The sequence below is a fragment of the Lytechinus variegatus genome, chromosome 4 (genome assembly GCF_018143015.1).
Source record: "Lytechinus variegatus isolate NC3 chromosome 4, Lvar_3.0, whole genome shotgun sequence".
NCBI lineage: Eukaryota > Metazoa > Echinodermata > Echinoidea > Temnopleuroida > Toxopneustidae > Lytechinus > Lytechinus variegatus.
The window spans coordinates 14,784,171-14,807,228 of NC_054743.1; the positions used below are offsets into that span (position 1 = coordinate 14,784,171).

At 36.0% G+C, this 23,058-nt stretch overlaps 1 protein-coding gene across 2 annotated transcripts; it reads right to left on the bottom strand.

Moving 5' to 3' along the window:
- Nucleotides 1–934: 934 nt before the first annotated feature.
- LOC121413467 (vacuolar protein sorting-associated protein VTA1 homolog) lies at nucleotides 935–8,587 on the bottom strand. Of its 2 annotated transcripts, none has more exons than XM_041606287.1 (7): nucleotides 8,464–8,587; nucleotides 6,805–6,899; nucleotides 5,334–5,470; nucleotides 4,350–4,425; nucleotides 4,031–4,133; nucleotides 3,247–3,534; nucleotides 935–1,740 (listed from the first exon to the last, which is right to left on the bottom strand). In XM_041606287.1, exons 1-7 carry the CDS (start codon nucleotides 8,573–8,575, stop codon nucleotides 1,595–1,597), a joined length of 957 nt encoding a protein of 318 aa, XP_041462221.1. In that variant the 5' UTR covers nucleotides 8,576–8,587; the 3' UTR covers nucleotides 935–1,594. The 2 variants fall into 2 exon arrangements, with proteins under 2 accessions (XP_041462221.1, XP_041462222.1); XM_041606288.1 differs by having other exon boundaries at nucleotides 936–1,740; nucleotides 3,247–3,531.
- Nucleotides 8,588–23,058: the final 14,471 nt, after the last annotated feature.

Below are 23,058 nucleotides of genomic sequence, written 5' to 3' on the forward strand. Positions count from 1 at the left end.
TTGATAAATATACTTCATTTGAGTGGAAGCTGCGAATAATCCATATTGCATAAATAATGTAAAAGGCAATCGGCTTTATGCGTATTGTTCAAATCAACTTAAGCTTACAATTCAATTCTTTTCTAGCTAATTCCTTTTACCCGATTAATATTAAAAAGGCATAATAATCCAGTTCTAAACCTCAGATATATCATACAAAATTAATAAAATCAACTACATGACTGGTCCATGTACGGTATCTTTTACAAGAGAGATATAGTATACTCCTAACATACAATGCCCAAAATGCAACAGAGGAAAAATTGCTCTATTAAACCATTCAGCTCTGACAACAATGTCATTTCAACCAGGGGGTGTATTTCATGAAGAATCCTGTTTTCACAGACAAATTTGCTCTAAGCCAATCAGACGCAAGTATTTCAGTAGCTTGAAATTAATACAGATTTTTTTGTGAAATGCTCCCCCTGGACTAGGAAGGACAAAGATTCCAAGAACCTTGCTACCAAATTTTCTTGATAACAAGGAATTTATTACACATCATTACACACTGAATTCTTCGTGTCAACCCATACACAGCGCCTCGGAATATATTATTTTTCATTATTTTTAGATAGATGGTGCTATTACTGCAATTATTATTATTATAAAGTTGGTGAAGGAAATTGCTGAGAGACTCAAAGCAATAGGCAGTACCTAAAATGACTGCCACTTTAACATCACATATTTTCTCCAAAGAGATATCATACGGAATGATAAGCCTTACACAAAGCTAACTAATGATATTAATCTACAATAATTTCAACTATAGTTTGACTAATCAAACTGGTTGAAGGGCATTCAATGTCTCAATTCTCAATTTTATTTTTGCTTAAGGAAACAGCTCAGAAAAAAATGTATTTTAGATCTATGGCAATAAATGGTGGCAACTTCATATATCTAAAAAGATTCTCCCATTTCCAATAGGAAAATATCATGTAGAGATTTAGCTGAGCTATCCACATAAATGTAAAAGTTTTATCAGCACCCAACAATATGATGCTTCGTATTCAAGTCTCCTCATCCCCCCCCCACTAAATCACAAAAAATATAATTCTTCTTAAATGAAAAGTAATTTCAAATTCATCTCCTATTCTTCACCAGTTAAAAGAATTATCTCAATGCCCTTTCTATGTTTTCTACTGCTGTATGAACTTGACCTACTGAAATTAATCATTTCCCTATTGGAAGACCTGCGTGTGAGGGTTCCCGAGGGAAATGATTGTTAATGGGCTAAAAATTCATACATTTCATAATATTGCTAGCTGCTAATTTACAAGCCACAATGATTGTTAAGACGACCTACCTTCTATGTTTAAAATTGAAGAGGCAATAAATAATATTCTAGTAGTAAGTATTAATCAAAACAATCACCATGGCAACTAAGTGATCTTCTTTCCAAAATGCTATTTTTGCAGTACATAAAGGAGCTGCCCGTTCCATCAAATGTGAACGATCCTTAGTCATGTCACAATTAATATCCAACTCCTACAAGAGTTGATCCGTTCACAACATATTCAATGCTTCATAGAATGAATGCCATGTAAAAGTCCATCTCTTATTCTTTACCAGTTTGAAGTAATCTCAATGCCTTTTCCAAGTTCTCTATTGCTGTGGGAACGTCGTCGTATTGGAGGGCGCTGACGGCAAATTTACAGAATTTCTGGGCCTTGTCTGAGACTGCAGGTGACACCTCACATGCATCTGCCAAGAATTTAGAGAAAGAAGAGAGTCACTTGAGAGTGGAGAATGATAATTTCAGAATGAACAACAATTCTTCAAAAATCTAGATTTCTGCAACCCAAGTTTAACCCTTGTGCAAGTGCCCTTTGCTAAGGACTGCAACATTTATTCTAATAATTCACCAAATGCACTCTTAATGATTGTGAATCAAATTTTTTATTTATCAAAATCATTGCTTGTGAATGCAAAGGATGTTTAAAGTTGTCAAGATTTTATGAGAAATGGAGAAACTTCACTCCCATGTGGGTGGAAATCACAAATAAGGGTTTAAATTTAGACTATGGATTGTATTTCAAATTCCTGTTTTGTGGCTAGGTGTGGTTCATTTGGCATAGGCACTTGGAATGTTCCAAGCTTTCGGATACAGAGTGCATGTTTAGTAAAATGCCCTACATTTGTGCTTGCTGTCATGGGTTTTGATCATGGACTAATGCAAGAGTAGAGGCTAATTACTTAAACGTACATTTGTTCAATTTCTTATTCACGACCACTAGCTTAAAGCTAGTGTATTTTACTAGATACAGAATTTGGATTTGGAAGAGACTTAAGATCAGATGCCAAAGGCTAACAGAGTACGTTGGCATGGGTATATGTTGGAGAGGATCATGTTTTGAGAAGGCACTTGAGTTTGAGGTGGCTGGTCAGAGGGGAAGGGGGCGACCAAAGAAGACATGGAAGAAGCAAGTGGTGGAGGAGAGTAGGAGGGTTAGTTGAGGAAGGAGGATACACTGTCTAGAGTAAAGTGAAGGTGATTTCATGGAAATTTCAGTCAATCCCGTAGTGGGGGACTAAACCTTGATGACTGACTGACACTAACCAAATTATTTAAATAGTCCATCCTAACAACACATCACATCAACAAACACCGGCAAATCATACGAGGAAGGGAAATAATAAATGTATTATTGCCCCTAATAATATGATTTTGTACAATAATGATCTCTGTGAGTGCAAAGTGAATTCAGCCACCCCCGTAGTTGGGGACTAAACTGGTTTCAAAACCTGGATGACTGACTGACCCTAGCCAATTATTTTGAATAGTCCATCGTCTGAATACAATGGGCTTTATCCTGTTACCCCAACTTAGCTCAGGTTAGTTCATTTGCTTATTACTCTCAAGTATAAAAAACATCACAATACATACATGTATAAAAAATAGATATTAACAGAGAAAAAAAAATATAAGAACTTAATACGAACTTGAACAAGGTAGTTTCTACACACCAGTCATACAAACCATGCAAATTATCATAACAACACATCACACCAACAAACCCCAGCAACCATACAAGGACAGGGGGATAATAAATGTATTATTGCCTCTAAAATGTGATTTTGTACAATAACTTTGTGCATTTTTTAAAGTCTGCCTTATGATTAAGTAGAGAATTTATCTAGGCAACTTTCCAGCTACTACATGAAATTGACCTTGCACATGACATGTTTTACTGGATGTGATATTCTAACCTGATGTACTTGCACTTGGTCCCGGCATACCGGCCTGGTATCCACCCCCCTGGTCTGGGGTTGATGGGGGTGCGTGTTGACCTGGGGGTACCCCTGGTGCTAGCTGGTTGACTGATGGTGGTTGGGTTGGAGGGTAAGCAGCAGCGGGACCACCGGTAGGTGGAGGGTAAGCTCCAGGTGGATACGCCCCTGCCGGTGGGTAGCCTGGTTGCTGTGGGGCTGGAGCTGGAGGGCCCGGTTGGAGACTTGAAGGAGGAGGTAAGGATGCACCTCCTTCTGCTCCTTCTGCTTGAAAGTGAAAAATAGAATAACATCATTAAAATGTGACGAGTGAGATCTAAGGAATCACAAGATACATACAAATTGTATGGGCCCTTGACATTCCACATTGAATGCATAACTGTTCTCTCAGCTCATTCACAAAACACTTGTAAACTGAATATAGTTAAAATAGCATTAAAAAAAACTATAAAGCCGAGTTGAATAGACTTAAGTGAACCAAGCTGAAAAGATTTAAATAGACTAAGAGTGAATCGAGTTGAATAGATTTAGCATTAACCGAGTTGAACAGACTAAGAGTGAATTGAGTTGAATAGATAGTATAAGCTGAGTGAACAGAGTCAGAATGAGCAGAGTTGAATTGATTTAGTATGAACCTAGTTGAATAGACTAAGAGTGAACAGAGTTGAACAAACAAAGAGTTAAACAGAGTTGAATAGATTTAGTATGAACCAAGTCAAATAAACTAAAGTGAATGGAGTTGAATAGATAAATTGATACATACCTTCTTGTCCTCCTGCTGGTCCAGGGATCGGAGTCTCTCCTTTCTTTAGACATCCATGAATGTAAACTACCTTCCACTTTGCATATTTTCTGGCCTGTGCAATCTGAAGATTTCAGTGATAAGCATAAGTATTTGCAATTATTCATGGTCACGATTAATTAAATAAAAAAAAAACTTAACTCATTTAAGAAAAAGAATATTAATATATTTACTTATCATTTTTACAAACATGAAATAAAGTGATTGAGCGATTGATGCAGAGCTACCACTCTTGTCATGAAAAGGATCAACAATTAAAGACTTGATGGTTACAGCTTACCTCTTCAGTTAACGGTCCAAACGACTGCATAACGTCAAAAAGAACGCTTGCTGTATGGAAGGATTTCACAACACGCCTGCAGAAAAAAAAAAAAACAACCACCATTCAAATATTGCAGCATTGAGAGTTTCACAATTCATGAGTAGAAAAATGTCTACAAATTTAACCAAAGATTAAAGAAGCTTTGACCATGGAAAAATAATTCGATGAAATTAAAACGGAAAAAAATACTACTTTTTAAGACATTGATTTAAAATATGTCTACAATGAATCTTTTATGAAAGAAAAAATAAAAGTAATCTTTTCACTCATTTAAATGATAGGGAAAAGATAGTATTTACATGTATAACAGGCCTGTGTATAATGGTGAATGAATCATGCTCAATGTAGTATCATCTTACTCTGTATGAATATTCAATTCAATTTTCTCTTCATTCGCATAAAAACATGCACAAGTACTGTATATACAAATATAAAAACAATATTTTGCAGTTTATATTCAATATAATACCGGCGATTCCATGCTCGAAAAATCAGTCATCATCAAAACACTTTTCAACTTGCTGTCCAAACAAAAGGAACTTCAATTTGTTTTGTGGTAATAATAAAGTACTGTACTACTGGGTAGTCATTTAAAAAATTATGTTGTCCATCCATAGCGATGAAAATGTTGCATGTCGTACATGACATTTATGAGTCCTGTACAACACAATTTTTTTCCCATAATCAAACATTTTTTTTGTTGGTTATCAGTTTTTCACATGACTACCCAGTACAACTTTATCATTGACACAAAAGAAAATTTCATTGCTCTTGAGCATTCAGCTAAAGAGACTAGAAATTGTTGATGAAATGTCCCGTACGACATGTTTGGAATCACCGATACTTGGAGATAAAGTTTGTGAATGTGGAAAATGAATGATTCAAATCAATCAATCCATAGTATTTCAAATATATAAGCAGTAAAATAGCAAAAGCCCTTACTTATTAAAGACTGCTTTTCTATCTTCAGTGTCGGCATACCCAAACAACTTCAAAGCATATTCCTCGATGTGAGCCGACGCAACAATATCACTCGACAGTACTTCCGGTTGAGAAGAGGCAACTAACTCCTTCTTTTTCTATGTATTTGAGAAAAACATGAAAGAATTAGAGATTAACTAGAGTTAAGTGAAATTCAATTGATAGAATGCAAGTAGGAGTTGAGCCTCACAAGCAGTATAATCTTATCTGTTATGTCTATTATGGCTCCCCGTTTGGTCTGAATTAGTCTTCTGACTTTAAAACAGAGGGTCGTGGGTTCAAATCCCAGCCATGGCCTTAATTCCTTTAGCAAGAAATTCATCCACATTGTGCTGCACTCAACCCAGGTGAGGTGAATGGGTACCTGGCAGGAATTTATTCCTTGAAATGCCACCCCACTATAAAAGGCTGCAGGGCTAAGGCCAGGGTAATAATATCAAAGTCCTTTGGAAGTGCTTGGGGACGTTATGACATAATGTGATATGCACCATTATAAGAACCACATTATTATTATTATTTTAATTTAGGAGACCTATACAATGTTACAGCATTGATGTACTATTACTGAATATTATATGTATTACAAAGTTCTACCTGTTAGCCACAACTGAAATATTTCACTTCAATTACAGCATTTGACTTCATCAATCATCAACATGTTCATAACAGAGATTTTCATGAAGATTCAATTAGGTCAATTAGGATTAGGTCAATTAGGATTAGGTCAATTAGGCCTTGAACATTGTTTTAATGTTTGCCTATGACTTATGGGGTTTTGCAAGAAACTTGCGATCAATTGCAAGTCGATTTTTGGTCCCTAAATCAATCATGTCTTGCAATTTATTGCAACTTAGTGACTGATTGCTAATCTGCTCCTTGAAACAAGAAGTTTAATCTGATTTTCCTACAGCTAACGTAGAACTATCAGTTGTAAAATTGCAACAGAATATTTGCAATTGATCGCAAATATTTTCTTGCAACACCCAATTAGACAAGTGCATGAAGTTGTTTTCTAGTTGTCGTGTAATATGTATTTACATGCACAGTTTTATCTTATGTCATACCTTTTTAAATGAGGAGAATAAAGACAAATAAATAATTCAATCATCCAAAAAGAAAGTCTTTAAGAAATAAGTACATGTAATTCTAATTGAGTTTTTTATCAATTAATAATTTTAATGGCAAAAAGAAGCTGCTGAAAACTGCTTATCTCAAAAAAAGCCAATGGAGTAAATAAGAGAGTCAAAAGGGGCCTAAGCTTTTGATCCTAGCAGAATCTTCTTCAGAGGCAAAATCGATCCTAGCAGAATCTTCTTCGGAGGCAAAATGACCATTTTGCCTCCGAAGAAGATTCTGCTAGGATCGAAAGCTTAGGCCCCTTTTGACTCTCTTAATTAATAATTTTAAACAAAGCCAAGAGAAACACACTTACAATTTCTAGATGATCCATCAGGGCAAACTGAAATTGTGTTACTTCGGGAGACCGGTCTTTCACCTTGACTGATTCTTCCATGGCATAGCGACGACCTGAATAAAACAGAGAGACATAACAATTGAATCCCAAGACAAAGCATAACGCCAGCCATGGTGTAATTTCCTTCAGCAAGAAATTTATCCACATTGTGCTGCACTCAACCCAGGTGAGGTGAATGGGTACCTGGCAGGATTAATTCCTTGAATGCATTCACTGAAAGGCAGCTCGAGCTAAAGCTGTTGTAATAATAACAGAGCTGCCAACCGGAAAAAGTACTTTTAAGTTGAAAATTAGTATTTCGGTGAGGAAATCAGTATTTTAAAAAAATACCATAGGACAACACATAAAGATGAAACTTCAGAAATCAGTATTTTTCATTAAACTATCAGTATTTTTCTCACTTTTCAGTACTAAATACTGAAAATCAGTACTTGGCAGCTCTGTAACAACGCGCCTTGGAATAGAATATTTCTAGATAGATGGCGCTATATGAACGCCTATTATCATTATCATCATGGTTGATGGAGATTTAACTGAGAAAAAGGTTATATCATAACCTTGTTCATTGAATGAGTGTATATACGGGGTGGCACATTTGTAGAATTGTATTTGTATGTGTGTATTTGAGTTTTGTCAGACGTGTATCAATCAGATACGATTATTTACGTCTGGGACCGACCTTTAACGTCACCATCCGAAAGACATGACCAGGGCTCGAACCTCTGCATCAATTTGTAACTTCCCCACAGCTTGGATTACAGGCACACGCCACAATGCCCAGGTAGAACATTCTCGCAAATTTAGGATCATATCCTCAAAATAACCAATCAAAGAAGAAAAAATCAAGCTGATATGATGCTGGCAGGCCTCCATTCAACATGGGGTCCGAGTGTAATGCGGGAGCGAATAGCCGCTACAACTTCTGTATTGCATATCGCATGAGGTGTGTCGCAATTTTTTAGCTCACACGCATAGACTTCTGAATGCGCAATGTGCTATGTCGAAGTGAAGGCCTTATATTGGCTATATAACCTCGTTTGTAGGATGAATGGCGGGTACAAACATAGGAAGTCGATACATTTCTTTCAAGATTTTACGAAATATAATATTGAGATATGACTTTATGAGAAAATAAACATTGGCCATTGCAAGTAAAAATAGACAAATAAATTCAAACAAATATTGATGCCAAATTCATTTTTTGAATAGACAAGAAATATTGCAGAAAACTAAAGCTTAAGACCCGGGCTTAAGACAAGTAAAAACATGCACATTTCTGGGCAGTTTGTTCTATTTTTCCAAGTTATAGATTTTTATGATTTCTATGATAAAAATTTTGATTAGATCAAAATATATGTGGATTTTTAAAGTGATGCTTGAAATTCTGACTACTCTGAGAGCTTTTTTTTCAACGTTATTGAGGTCCCAATGCCCCTAACTTTCGATTTTTTTTTATGTGCGATCCGAGTCGACATGTTTCAAAGCTTCATCTGACACCGATTCCAATACGAGGGACCACACAATCACTGAACGTAATTCAATTTCATATCATCGTTATTAATGAGCACCATTACTACAATTTAACGTGTAAATGTACTAAATCGCAACGTTACTTACAAAAATATGAAACTATGGGATCCCTGGCATCAAGTTCCTTGGCTACAGCCATATAAGGTCGAATAGATTTCAAGATAATGGGGACGGGTGGTAACTCCGCAGACGCCGCCATGACTGTTCGTCGTTCTATGTTTGAAGGCCGGTGACGTAGGTCTACGTAGTACGTACCGGTACGTGAAGAAAAATACAAATAATTTTGATCCCACTTTTGCCTTTTGATGACTTAGGGCCCCGCTTAGGGCCAGGGGGTGTTGCAAGACAGTGTTTTTGATCAATTGCAAGTATTCTATTGCAATTTTACAACTGACAGATCAATGTTAGCATAGCAAATCAGATTACATTTCTTGTTTCAAGGAGCAGATTAGCAATCAATCACTATAAATTCGCAATTAATTGCAAAACATATGATTGATTTATAGGGACCAAAAATAGACTTGCAATTAATCACAAGTTTCTTGCAACACCCCATTAGACTTAAACTGTGAAACAGAGGCGAGGAGATATGACTAAGAATAGTAGTGATGTACTAATCTATAAATAGATCATATTTAGATCATATATTATAGATCATATAGGCGTATTTATCGAGTTCAAAATAATTAATTCATTTATATTTCTATCTGTCTGAGTTTTTGATTAGCATTTTTGTTGTTGTTGTTTTTTTTGTTGTTGTTTTTCTAAGTGTCATTCGAGAAAACTTGATTTTGGTCATACCTTAATTTCTATAAAGCATATACATGATGCAGATCATTACACACTATGTTAAGTGTTTTCCAATATATCTCACGTTGGGATGACTCATATGGGCCGACTTTTTACCCGAATTCTCGGAAGAAACCGTGGGCGTCACACCGGGGGGGGGGGGGGCACGCCACCAAAAATAAATACTAGTAAATAAATAAGGATGAGGAACAGTGCAGAACACAATAGGCCGGGCCCCGCCCCCAATTTTGTGAGCCTAATTGCATTTCGGTTGATTTTATTTACTGACAAACGTATCCGCATAACAATTAATTTTCCAATATGTCAAACAATAAACGGATCATTTGCTGTCAGTATGATAAATCTATAATCTCGCATGCACTTCGCGCTCACAGCATAAAATATCATACAGAGAGGGGGATTATGAGGTAGCAATATAGCAGGGGTCCCCGTGCCACGTGAGGCAAGTTTGACAACCAACTACTAGTATACAACTATACAGTGGTACAGTATAGTTACTGAAACTATAATTTTAATCAAATTCCTCTTTACCAAATCTATGAAAATATTTCATAGGGTATGGGAGTGTGTATGACGTAATAGATTAACTTGTTTCTTACAGCCGGGCATAGAACCAAAACAGGAATAGAAAGCGAAGTGAGCTATACAAAATAATAAAAACCTAATTTTGTGATAGAGAGTTGACATAATTTTCAGAAAGTATTTCTTCTTTCTTTCCTTTTTCTCCTTTTTTGTTTTCTTTTCATTTTGTTTATCTACTTGCATATTTTGTTCCTTTCCCCTTCCATTAATCATTTATATCTCTTTTCCCATTTCCACTATTTCTGTCATCTTTCCTTTATTTCGAACATCGTCGGGGTATATACCCCTGCCCCCCCCCCCCCCTCTCTCTCTCTCATTTCGGGTACGCTATATGAAGAGCTTGATTCCAAAAGGGACTATATAAATCCGGTTTTGACCGAGATTGATGTTTTGATAATATGTATTTCAGACATGGAATCCCCACTTCGCATTTGAAAAAAAAATTGGAAAGATTGGTATAAAAATGAATGCAAGGGCCAAAAGGAGCTGAATCCAAAACAGTTTCATTCCAAAAAGGAGCTAAATCCACTACCGGGTCATTCAAAATTGGCTAATGTTACTACTTTATAAAGTTATGTATTCATTTTTTTAGATACATGTTGTGGATACGAGTTCACACCGTCTGTGCAAATTTCGATGAAAATAAAATAATTTTACTATTTTTATGAATACTTTTTCATTTAGCTCCCTCAACATCGAAAAGTCACCGTCATTAGAAAAGATTAAAAAAAATCTTTTAAATTTCAATGGATAAACATCAAATATGATGTAAAATGTATTCTAGCAATATCTATGTGTTTCGTGTTCATTTTCCTATATCAAACATGTCAGTAAACGGTCAAAAATGGACATTCAACTAAATAATGTTTTATTCCAAAAGGAGCTAAATCCATGACAAATTAATTTTAAGAAATTCTTAATAATCGATATTGAATGCTAGATTTTAAACACATTAATCTAAGGTAGCACCATCATATGAAAATGAAAAAGTTATGGACTAGGGAAAGTGGTGAATAAAAAACCTTGATTTACAGAAAAACACCAAAAGTGGATTAAACTCCTTTTGCAACTCTTCACATGCATGGTGTGATGAGAGAGCAAGGGTGGGGGCAGGGACGAGAGGAGTAATGAAGAGGTAGCTGGGATTGGACGATGGATAGGATAGTAGTTTGGTTTGAGAATTGAGAAAGTGATCACCTAAATCCGGAACGTTCTCTGTCAATATTAGACTAAGAATAAGTTTTGTTCACGTTACTCAGCAACAATACCCAAGCTTTTACGTGGTTTCCATCAGCAAATCGTTAATTGCATTAAACTTGGAGAAAGGAGTCTTTGCTCCTGTTTACCTTCTGATTATTTCAGTTCTCAAGACCACTCATCTTTATTGACTGAACCTTTCTCTTCATTGAACAGTGCTCTCTTCGAGTAGTTGCATTTGAGTTTGAGTTTCCCATCCACTGACCGTGTTTTAACAGGTGTTGAGGATTCTAACCATTTTCCTAAAACACAAGAGATCGATACTTTTGAATTCTTTATCTACCAGTTTAGAAAAGAAAATTATCATTGAGAATATACTCTTTGAAAAAAAAAACGAAAGAGGATAAACGATCGCGACTTGACTACATGTTTTTATTTATTTATTATTTGGTTTACATCAAATAATAATTCTGCGATTTCCGCCTATTTTTGAGAGGTGACGTGGCCTATACCATGATTATTGTGGATATATCTCTGGAAAATATGTCACAAGCTTCGGGGTTCAAATGCCACCGGGAATTTTTTTTATCTACTGTACATATACTGTCTTGATCGATCAATTTGGTTGAAGTAAACGGGGACCCTCAAGAATCTATTCCTTAAATGCTGATGTATAACTTGGCCAATTTAGCATTGGTCAATTCATAATTTTTAAGCACCTATAAGGGTGTGCTATTTGAAAGACATGACCATTTTATTGTTTATATTTATAATGCAATGGGTACTGTTTGGCATATATTCAACAAAATGACGAGGGACCCACATCAGGGATCAATTTAATTGTTACATTTTTAGATTCAATAATAAACATAGGTCTACTTTTTGGTTTATTTCAGAAGTTGAATAATATTTATTTTGACCAATTTTCCTCAATTTGTCTTTCCTGCTATATTTTGACGAAAATCTACTGAGAACTTTGAAGAAATGAAATCACTGTCAATTGCTTCTAAAGAAATCCAGACAAGTAAGAAAATCAATCGGTTTGGATGACATCTTACATCAATGATATTTTAAGAAAGCTTTATTCAGAATAGAAGCCCAAACTCGCACGACAAAACAAACATGGCTGACATGACAAACAAACACTTGATTCGATATGTTCTGTCGCATTATTTGTCAAGATGCAGATGAAGGCTCTTGGGGACAGAGACGATTCGAGTGCTATCTTGCTTCATTTTATCGTCTCACACTTTCTCATGAAACAGGTCGCATTGTTATAATTTCGCCCATGCACTTGATTTCACCCATGCATATACCCATTAACGTCGGACTAGGAGATTGTAAGAATATGATCATGGATTTTTTGTTTAGCTCAATATGATACAAAGTGCTCAATACTAAATTACTCTTGTGTTGTTAATTATCTGATTGTGCAATTCATGGATGTCGTGTACTTGTGAACGTCTTAAGAATGAAGCTGACGTCATACTATGTTTGCTTTTTTTTCTTTTGTGACTGAATATAGTGAAAGTTGTTAAGTGGTTCACTTTGGTTTTAGCATTCGAAGGACGAAAGCGCTTTTCAAGAGGACACGTATATTTCATCAAAGAGAATAGCCTGAATATTGGTATCATTCATTCGCGATTTTGACAATATTCTTGATACTTTCTCATGTTTACCAATTTTCGTTAAATCCAGATTTGTGTGATCATCAATCTGTATACTTCATAAGGCATCTTGGACAAAATAATCGCTCGAATAACTTGAGAGACTTTCATAAAGTATAGAGGTGATGAGTCTAGATACATGAATTACGAGCCATTGGCTTTCATCCGTAACCATGGTAACTCTTCACACTAGATGGATGCAAACTTCATGTTAATTGACTGAAGCCAATTATGCGCAATGGACATTTTATAAAGTGACTTTCATTGATTTTTTTTGCATTCGTGTACCAATGAGTTCTGAATTGCTTTCAATAACGCGGAAATAACAATTCCAGGATACCTTGGGCCTGCTTTTCCATCATTAATTCTCTTTCTTGAAAAGAATTATTTCTCCACAAAGCAAAGAACATATCGAGAGAGATTTTTTGACTTCTTGACAACTGTTCAAACTGAACTCCACTCACTCCCGGATACAAGCCATCTTTTAATTTTACCAATAAAAAGAATTCAATTTTTTCAAAATGTTGATGGGAGCGTTGGAGTTCATGAGAAGGAAGGAAAGGGCGAGTGCTCGTCGGGCAGCAGAGTCCGGAGATAGGGGTGACGAGTCCAACGGCCCGACCCCCAGCGGAACCGGGAAGTCCAAGAAGAGATGGGCGTCTACTGGTACAGGGGTTGTGGCGTAAGTAGAATGAAATTTCACAAAATTTACTATGAACCATGGGCGCGGAAATCCCAGGGGGACAGGGGGGCGTGTCCCCCTACTAAAAATAGCAGGAGGACACAATATCAAATGTCCCCCCTACTATTTTGGGCCTTTGGTGATGTTAAGAAATATGTCACTAAAAATTGGAATAAAACGTGCGTTTTGGGACGAGTTTTCGTCGAAATGACCTTAAGTTTTAGGTAATAGCCTTTTTTTTTTTGCTTGTCAAATTTTCCAGACCTTTGTCCCCCCCCTACCTTTTGGGAGAGATTTCCTCCCCTGCTATGAACATAAGCATGCCAGTATTATGATAGAAGCCTTCATCGCTTGTCGGTCAGCAGACATAATATTGATGTGGTTAGGTTATTGTCTATAGATCTACATTTTTGTGGGTCTTCATAGGTTACAGTCGTAATTATCATTTCTTTATTTTTCTGTTTCTTTACTGATCAATTCATTTTCAATCAATTCGGTTTTTTTCATATATATATCGATATGTATTTATTCCTTCATTTGATTAATAATTGTATTCCTTCCTTCTTTTCTTTTCTTATGTATCCCTTTCTGTCCCTTGTTCACTTTAACCAGTGTTGTCCTTTTTGTTGACCAAAGTCTTAGGACTACTTGCGTCCAGAGCAACAGCGAAACCCTCCTATGACAAAGCTTTAATCTGGATTGTTTATTCTGATCACCGTTTAAGACCGTTGGTCATGCTGGTAAACATAACCGGTAGACATAGTAATAATCCAATATGACTACAGGAATAACTCAGTTGCTTCTTTCTATAGGCGTATTAGCCATGCACGTGTCCAGCAACTATTGCCCTGGCGATCGTATACGATACATGTAGGATTTCTTCCGGTCCTTCCGCTCTAAAAATACATTAATGTAAACGAAATATGATTATGTGACGCAGGTTTATCAGATACATACTCTGAGGACAGACATTCCGTGGTAGTTTTACACTGGAAATGTAAAGTGAAGTAATAAAGCATTGAAGTTAACATTTTTTTTCTCTCGATATTTTTATTCTGCATTGAAAAAAAGAAGAAAATCTACAGCGTTCATAATGATAGTTTAGAGGAATGTTAGTACACAGCAAAAACTGTGGTGTTAACCGATGTACATAGAGGACCACACCAGTTATTTTACACCGGTGTTAAATTGGTGGTGTTAATTTTACACCTATAGGTGTTATTACAACAAATTTGGTTGTTACATTTACACCCTTTGGTGTTATGTTCAATCTCTAGGGTGTAATTTTAACACATCAGGGTGTGGTCTTCTATTAACACAAATTGGTGTCAGTTTTAACACCACAGTTTTTACAGTGTAGGAGACCGCCATCGTGAGCGATTAGACTTGAAAATGATGGTAGCCTCGTAAAGAGGTATTATTTCTTCATTGATCAAGTGTGTGCAACTTGAACTTACAGGTGTTGATGCAGTAAGGAGCAGTTGATGTGTGATGCATAAGATTGCATTAGATGAAATTTCAAAGAGTGTATGTATATATATATATATATATATATATATATATATATATATATATATATATATATATTCTTCTTATCCCTGTATAGTCAGATTTCTTTCGAATTTTAAGCAGTCTATTCTTCTTATCTTTATCATGTTTATCCTTCATAAAAATCATATTAATGTATCATCAAAGTTTAATTCCTCTTTAAAATATTTTGATATTCAGGTTATGAAAACCCCACCTCTAATCAATCAAACAAAACATTTCAGAGTTGATATCAACGTCAATTAGGCGCCGATTACACGGAAAGGTCTTTGCAAAGAACGTCTTTTGTGCCACCGATTTAGGATAATTAATGCGCTGTTTAATAATTATAAAATGCCATTTGAACATATTATTTGTAAAAAAATTTTATCCATTAAAGTGAACGAAAATAAATATTTACCATTACCAATATCTTGGTTTATAACATTCAAATGTATTTAAAAGTAAGGTGAATGTTCTTTATAGTTGATGATAAATATACAAAAGGCCCTTCGTATTGTGCATCATACTAAATCGGATACGTGAAAGTCGATTCTAGGACCATTGATTTGCCTAGATTCCTTTTTATCATATCAATACATACACCCCCTTATACGATTCCGCGCATGCTCTGGGTTAGTAGTTAATGTGTTTTGTTTTCCTATTCATGTTCAATTACTGTTGTTGAAACGACCATTAATCAGATCGTGCTTGGTATAATTCGTATCCTTCACTAAAATCAATATTGATCCCTCATCCGTTCGTTCCTCATTAACCCTTCTCTCTACGTACGATCTACCAACAAATTTGTCACCTTCATAATCTCCCATTCTATTTGATCTATTCCATGTAAATGGTGATAACCAGAAATAGTTCAGATAAGATTGCAATTATTTTGGTTTTACAACTGGGCAACGTGTTTTATGGGTTTATTGGTTATTGCTCCAAACAACGTCCGTTTCTTTTTGTGGACAAAGTCGCTATACTTCGGTCAAACTTCTCAGCATTTTTCATTCACATTTCACTACGGGAAGCAATCGATTGATATGCTAGGCAATATCTGGTGGATTTGATATATCATTGCATTGTTTTAGTTCTGCGCGCACTATTCTTTCATTGATTTGATATTAGGACATGGTAGATTTTCTTCATTGTGCACGTTGTAGAGAAAATGTCTAGTGAACATTTGGTACACAGGTTATACAACCGGGATTTTCTCTATTAGCTTTAATCTTCTTGGCACAATTAAGTCTTGGAATATTTAAGAGGAATTATTTCTCAACTGATGTCTCATTCCTGACTGCATATTTCTACGACCATTCTTTCGACCATTTCTCGATTTAATATCTCTGAGAACAAATTGATAAAAAGCCTTCATAAGCTGGGAAAATTGGAATACGAGGAATATAAACTGACCTCTCCTTTTTTACTACTGCTTAATTCGTGAGGACAAAGTTGATCCTTGTTGTTGTCTGCAAATTCAACATGTGGCCTAAACTTAATACTGACGATGGATCAACGTTGAGTACAGCAGCAATAAAGTTTAGAAATGCTTTCAAAACTATCAAGTAAGTAACTAAGTACAGTAAACAATCATAATGTTCTCCATTGCTTAAAGCATATTATCGATATCATTGATATTATTAATTTTCCATATACCAAGATAGCTTGAACCAAAATATCACACTCTAATCCATTGATTTTTCAAATCCTAGTAAAAAAAATTGGGATCATATTTACACCGATACGAGAAGATATGCTATGTGGTATTTTATAGCAGTTTCCTTTTTTTCTTCTTGTTTTATTTTTGAATTAGCCTATTTATGATTTATTGAGTAGATAAGATTATTATTAAGATTTCATACAGGAGGAAATTAATCCTAAACGTGTTGCACTCAATACAGGTGAAATAAACTTGATTAGTTCCTATCAGGATTGATAAACACTATTAATGTCAGTTCATTTATATAGATAGGAATATCAGATACCATCAGCACCTGAGCTACACATAGAATGTAACCATATACGCTTTATATAAACGGATGCTGTGGTCTTAAAATGTATTATAGAATGATGCTATAGTAATCTAAAATGTATTCTAAATCGACTCTCTCAATTGTTTTAGTCATTAGTAGTAGCAGCAGCAGTAGTGCACAGTAAAAAAGGCCATTATTTAAGCCTGCACTCTAAAAACAAGTTGTTAAACTTTGTAAACAGCTTGTTTAAAAAATTTAAAAAGTTGTTTAATAAATAATTGTTTAAAAGTTTAAACAATAGTTGTTAAAGTGATTGGCTTAAACAACGTGCTTAAAATCCTCAACAGCGTTTTTACAGTGTATAGCAGCAGCAGCAGTAATAGTAGTAGTAGTAGTAGTAGGAGTAGTAGTAGTAGTAGCAGCAGCAGCAGCAGAAGTAGTAGTAGTAGTAGTAGTAGTAGTAGTAGTAGTAGTAGTAGTAGTAGTAGTAGAAGTAGCAGTAGTAGTAGTAGTAGTAGTAGTAGTAGTAGTAGTAGTAGTGGTGGTGGTGGTGGTGATGGTGGTATGAGTACTTTTTTTTTCTTTGCGACTTGCAGCTTAAAGTAGAATAATGAATAATTAGATTAGATTCAAATTAGAAACAGAAACAATGACTCATGATTTTTCAATATACTACACAAATTTTCCCCGCCATTGTGCTGAAGAAAATTTAATCTCACTTTTCAATTCAAGCCTCCATATTCAAATATTGGCAATCGAATCCAATTCAATTAATTTCAATTTTTGACGAATATCAATATTTACCTCTATCTGACCATCTCTAGAAATATACGCTCGCACTCGTATGAGTATGCCCTCGAACTATCATTGGTACTGAATTATTATAATCAACGATCAATTAGTTTTATCAATATTGCTTAGGAATCAGGGACACAAACAGACTCCTCTTGTAATTTCAAACAGTCAAAATAGCTCTTTGTTTGCCCTATACAGTGCGTATCAAAAAAAGTTTACACTTTGAAAAAGCCCTGGGAATTAAAAAATACACAACATGTGGGTAATTTTTTCACATATAATCTTTGGTTTGGGTCTCACCTATCAAATGAAAGTGAAAGTTTTGACAAAATGTTACACTTGAGTGAGCACTGTCCATTTTTGTAAAGCTCGCATGAATCTGTTTGCGCAAAAATGTTCGTTTTCACGCTGTGTCGAGGGGAAAGGCGAAATCAAACTTACCTAGCGAAACATTTCTCATACATTTCCCTTGCACTTTTAGTCAATTGAAATTAAACGGATACATTCAATCATTTTGTAACAATTGTGCCTCCCAAATTAAAATTTCGACACTTAGTAAGCACAACCTTTACCCTTTTGTGCCAGCTGGATCTGAGGACATAAATGAATCTGAACAAAAGTTTATATCAGACATCTCCAGCATTGTTTCATTAAGTTTTATCATTTAAAGTGGGTTTACATTTCATTTTTCATTTAAAACCTGTTTCTCGACACTTTTTCCTAAGCTTGACAATGATTAACAAAATTAAAATCAAGCCTAAGCCATTTCATGTAAATCACAGCTCAGTGTAAAGCAAATGTTATCACGATGGTCTCGATGTGTGGGGGAGTGGGGTCGGGCGGAATGTACTTTTCGAAGTGTTTAGGGCAAGGAAACAAGTTAAAAAGGATAAAATATATCTTCAAATCAATTTTACTAGCTAAATTCCACGTGCTTTTATTGATTAAGGTCTACTTCCCATAACTATTTCAATGTTCTGCGCAAATCATTTTCACTAACTTTTTAAAAGTAAGTGGTGCTCACTCAAGCGGAAATATTTTTCGACAGTCATATCGTCATTTGATAAAATGGATCTGTAAAATGTGGAAAAATCTTCAGGATATTACAAATGTATAATTTTACAGGATTTTTCCTAAGTGTAAACTTTTTTTTATACGCACTGTAGTGCAAGCTGATCTGAGAGTTAGCGAAAAAAAGTTGGATTTACTAATTTGCGTTATTATTGGCATTATCTTTTGGCCCTTCTTAACTCTCTTCTATCGTTCAAATCATGTCGGCATTCCTGACTTTATCCTCCGGATGAACTAGTAATAATGAGCATATTTTTGTATATTGTGACTAAAAATAATTACTTATACTCTGGATCATGGAAGAGAAGGAAATAAAAAAAAACAGTATATAAAGAAAGAGATATCTGTGTCGGTATCCTACCAACCCTCATGGAGGAAAGGCGACGTCACCTTTAGCATGTTTACATCGTCTAAACATCACCCTCCCCTTCAAAATTACCCTGGATCTGCCCCTAATTGCACGCTCTTATTGCTCCATATTTAATTTGATATATTATACGCTAGTAATTACTGTGTGATATTCCGGGGGCCCCCATCATAGTGAGTTTATTAGAACGTGTGCTGCACTTCACCGAAGTTGATGGAGAAAATATGATTCCCATGTTACAAATGCCCCTCTAATGTCTAACAAGTCTAAAATAACGTCAGAGGGTAAGATTTTCAAGATAAATTCGAAGCATAACAAAACGTTGAATAGAATCGCCAGCAACATCACTCTTTGCCATTTTGTAGCAGAAGGGGCCACCCCCACCCCCGTCCTCACAAATGCGCGGGTTCTTTATCGTTTGGAATACAAACTACGCCCCCGAGAAAAGCATTTTGAGAAATTCCCAAACGAAAACTTATCAAAGCGAATAATCATAAGTCCTTCCGTCATATTTCGATTAAGCTCAGCTCAAGTTCCTATTCTAAACTTCTCCGCCGGTTCAATGTTTGTATTGAACTTGATCTGGTTGTATTGAACTTGTTTGAACTCTTGGTAACCAACGCCACGTTTGTGATTAGTTACGAGCGCACATGCTTGACCCTTGCTGACCCCAATCGTGACCCCTGACCCTCTCTCTTTCTCCTTTACCCCCCCCCCCCCTTCTCTCTCTCTCCATTCCACAAGTGTTCCAAGTCGTGATACCAGTGACTGGAGGGGGGGGGGGGGCAATTTTTCTGATCTTTCTTTAGTTCCCTAAAAATAGACAGGTCTATTATTATCAAGTTTACTTGAAACGACGACTGATGGGCTGTATATTTTTATCGGTCTGTTAAGCTGTATAACTTTTGTTTATGAGCCTCTCTATTTTTTCTTGCAATATTCATATTCCTAACTAACTTCATATCTAATGACGAATAACCCTTCGTGATTTAGAGCATGTAGAAATGAGTGAAATTGATTTAAGAATGATAATTCACGTTTTCATTTAAATGATTCTTCTTCGCCTGCGACAACTTTCGAAGTGATAATTATATCCGACGCAAATGATGATCAGTTCTGAGACATCGTTAGTTTGCTTTTGTAACTGTAACATGCTTTGGAAATATTTTTCGATATGGAAATGATTGCTTGGATAAACACTCGTTTCTGACATACATTGTGTAGCATGGGCAGAATGAGCAAGAAATAAAGCAAGCTTATTGGATCGGATTATTATCAGATTGCAAACGGCTTTATAATTGGACATTCATGACTGAGCAACTTTCTAATTCGATACGAAGATAATCGAGATGGAAATATTTGTTGATTGAACTTGGTTGGTGGGGTTGTTGGAGTTATGTCTTTAGACAAACAACATCACAGATTTATCAAAGAATTCGATACAACATGACCTGATGACGGGGCGCACTTTGCATTGTTGTTGTATACCATGAGCCCCTATGTTTATTTCCATCACAAATTTGATACCAGCAGGTGGTCCTCGTGGTGACCTTTCAACTTTGAACTTCCTAGGTCAGTGTCGGTGTGATGAAAAGTTAATGGAGTAGGCCTATGCAATAAGCAAAAAATGCTTACCCGCGCAAACCGTTGACAAACATCACAGACCGTTCATGTGACTAAATATTATTGTTTTGGAGGAGATCCGAGAGAAACTTCAGTTTGTAATCTACTTCGTCCTTATGTTGGAGGATTATAAAGGAATACAATTTAAGATTTTCGTACCATCATGGCGGGAAGCAATGGTTCATCTTCCGGCGAGGGAAGCAAATGGAAGAAATTAGCTTCCATAAGAAGGTGAGTTTAAACGATTCATGCATAGGATTTTGATCTTGAATAACTGACACAAGTAATCTTTATCCTAAAATAGTGGAATAAAAACTAGAGACCATTCGGTCTTGCGAGAGGACAGCACCGGGTATTTTACACCGACGTTAAATTCATGGTGTTATTTCAATGTGCATGCACCCTTCGGGGTTATTATAACGTATTGTGTTATATCGACATTATTTTGTGCTATTTTCAATTCCATGGTGTATTTTCAACACCAGCAAGAACCTTTGTGCTGCCTCTCACATAATTGGTGTTGAGTTTGACGGTGTGTATATGGGTTTCTGCGTTATTTGTGAGTTTATTGTGACGCATGTAATTTTTTACCGCCTTTTAAAATTCTTTATAACCTAATTCCCACAATGATGCGATTTGATAACACCAGCAACCATTCATCATGTCAGAAGATCTCTATAGTAATGTCGTGAATGCTATTGTCTTGGTTAAGGTAGTATTATCGATTAGCGATGAAATGTAATTAGGTACCAGTCAACGTGTGTATTGAACATCGAAACAGAAGCGTTCAATATGCATATGTTATGAATATGAGCCACCCATATCCTGCCAAATTGTTTTGTGCACTATAATGCAAGCGAAACTTTTCAAATTTGAAAACATGAAAACGAAAATCTAGACGAGTAACAAAATTATTATAGCCACGCATTGTACATTGTTGTAGCAATAATATCTTGCCAGAATACAGTATAGCATGTAATGCGGCTCCCAAATCAAATACTGAGGGGGCCAGACCATAGAGATGAATATATCTCAATGGGCCGGCAGACATTGCGTGTGGGGCTAGATTGCGACCGAAAAAAAGTGAGTGATTGGCATATTCTGGTTATAGGGTTATTTTGTAGATATATCCTAAAATAACTTTTTTTAAATGCCTCCCCCCGCAAAAAAAAGATAATAATGAAACAAGTGAATGATATCGATAAATAAATAAAGCATAAGCGAACAGATCAATCTTGGGCAACCATCGAATACTAAGTGAATATCAAATCAATTACAAAGAGAACAATTATTGTAACACCCAGATTACACACCGATGTTATGACTCAAATATTTTTAATATAATTAAACAATTTGTGACAAAATAATATATGAATCTTTATTTTCATATGTATAACGGTTTTTAGCATGTACATCTATCGTATATCCCCCAACTTCATGATAATGAGAATTAGTGGTAGGTTGGAGGAGAGATAAAGAAAAGGGGAGAAAGGAAAAGAAGATGGAGTGAGGGAATAATATTGAGAAAATAGAGAGACGGGGATAGAGAGGGGCAGAACATCTGGAAGAGACTTTAACATATCGTGCTTCCTGTCCCGATTCCTTGTAGGATGTGAAAATAATTTGAATAGGGAGTCAATTTTTCTTACAAATAAAAAATAAAATACACCTCTGATATTTTTGTGGGCGTATCGGGTTACGTACGTTATTTCGAAGGTTCGTTATTCCGAACGTTCGAATATTTCGAAGGTTCGTAGTTCCGACGGTTCGTAATTCCGAAGGTACAATAATCCAGAAACGAAATAATGTTCTTTAATCCGAAGGTTTGTTCGGTCGAAGACGAAATAAGGTTCTTTATTCCGAAGGTTCGTTAATCCGCAAATGAAATAGGGTTTGTTAATCCGTAAAATGAAATAATATGTGGCGAAGCAGGAAGGGCAAGCGTGGTGGAGGGGGGGGGGGTAGAAACCAAAGACCATATGCATCAATACTACCCTAGCGAAATTGACAGGTCTGGCAATGAGAGATAAACATTATTAACTAGCCTCATAACTGAGGGCTCTCTAATTCTTCGTACGTACACGTCCTTTCCCACAGAAATGGCGGAACCGGAGGCAGGGGGCACTTGCCCCTCCCCCCAAATTTAGTACCAAAATGATTATGACTGCCCTTTTACGTTCCGCCGCCCCTACTTTTCCATCCACAATTGAACAGCAACAGTGTTTCTACCCCCCCCCCCCCCCACGCTTGCTCTTCCTCTTTTTCCTGGCTTTGCCACAAATTATCTCATTTATCCGATCAACTAACCTTCGGAATAACGAATCTTATTTCATTCTCGGACTGACGAACCGTTGGTGAAGGAAAGTTATTTCGTTTTCGGACTAA

Coding starts and splice junctions, on each gene's coding strand:
- LOC121413467 (XM_041606287.1), bottom strand. CDS start 8,575: ATGGCGGCGTCTGCGGAGTTACCACCCGTCCCCATTATCTTGAAATCT. Junction 4,426..5,333: donor AGAAAAGCAGTCTTTAATAA/GTAAGGGCTTTT, acceptor TTTTTTCTGCAG/GCGTGTTGTGAAATCCTTCC. Junction 4,134..4,349: donor TTGGACCGTTAACTGAAGAG/GTAAGCTGTAAC, acceptor TGAAATCTTCAG/ATTGCACAGGCCAGAAAATA.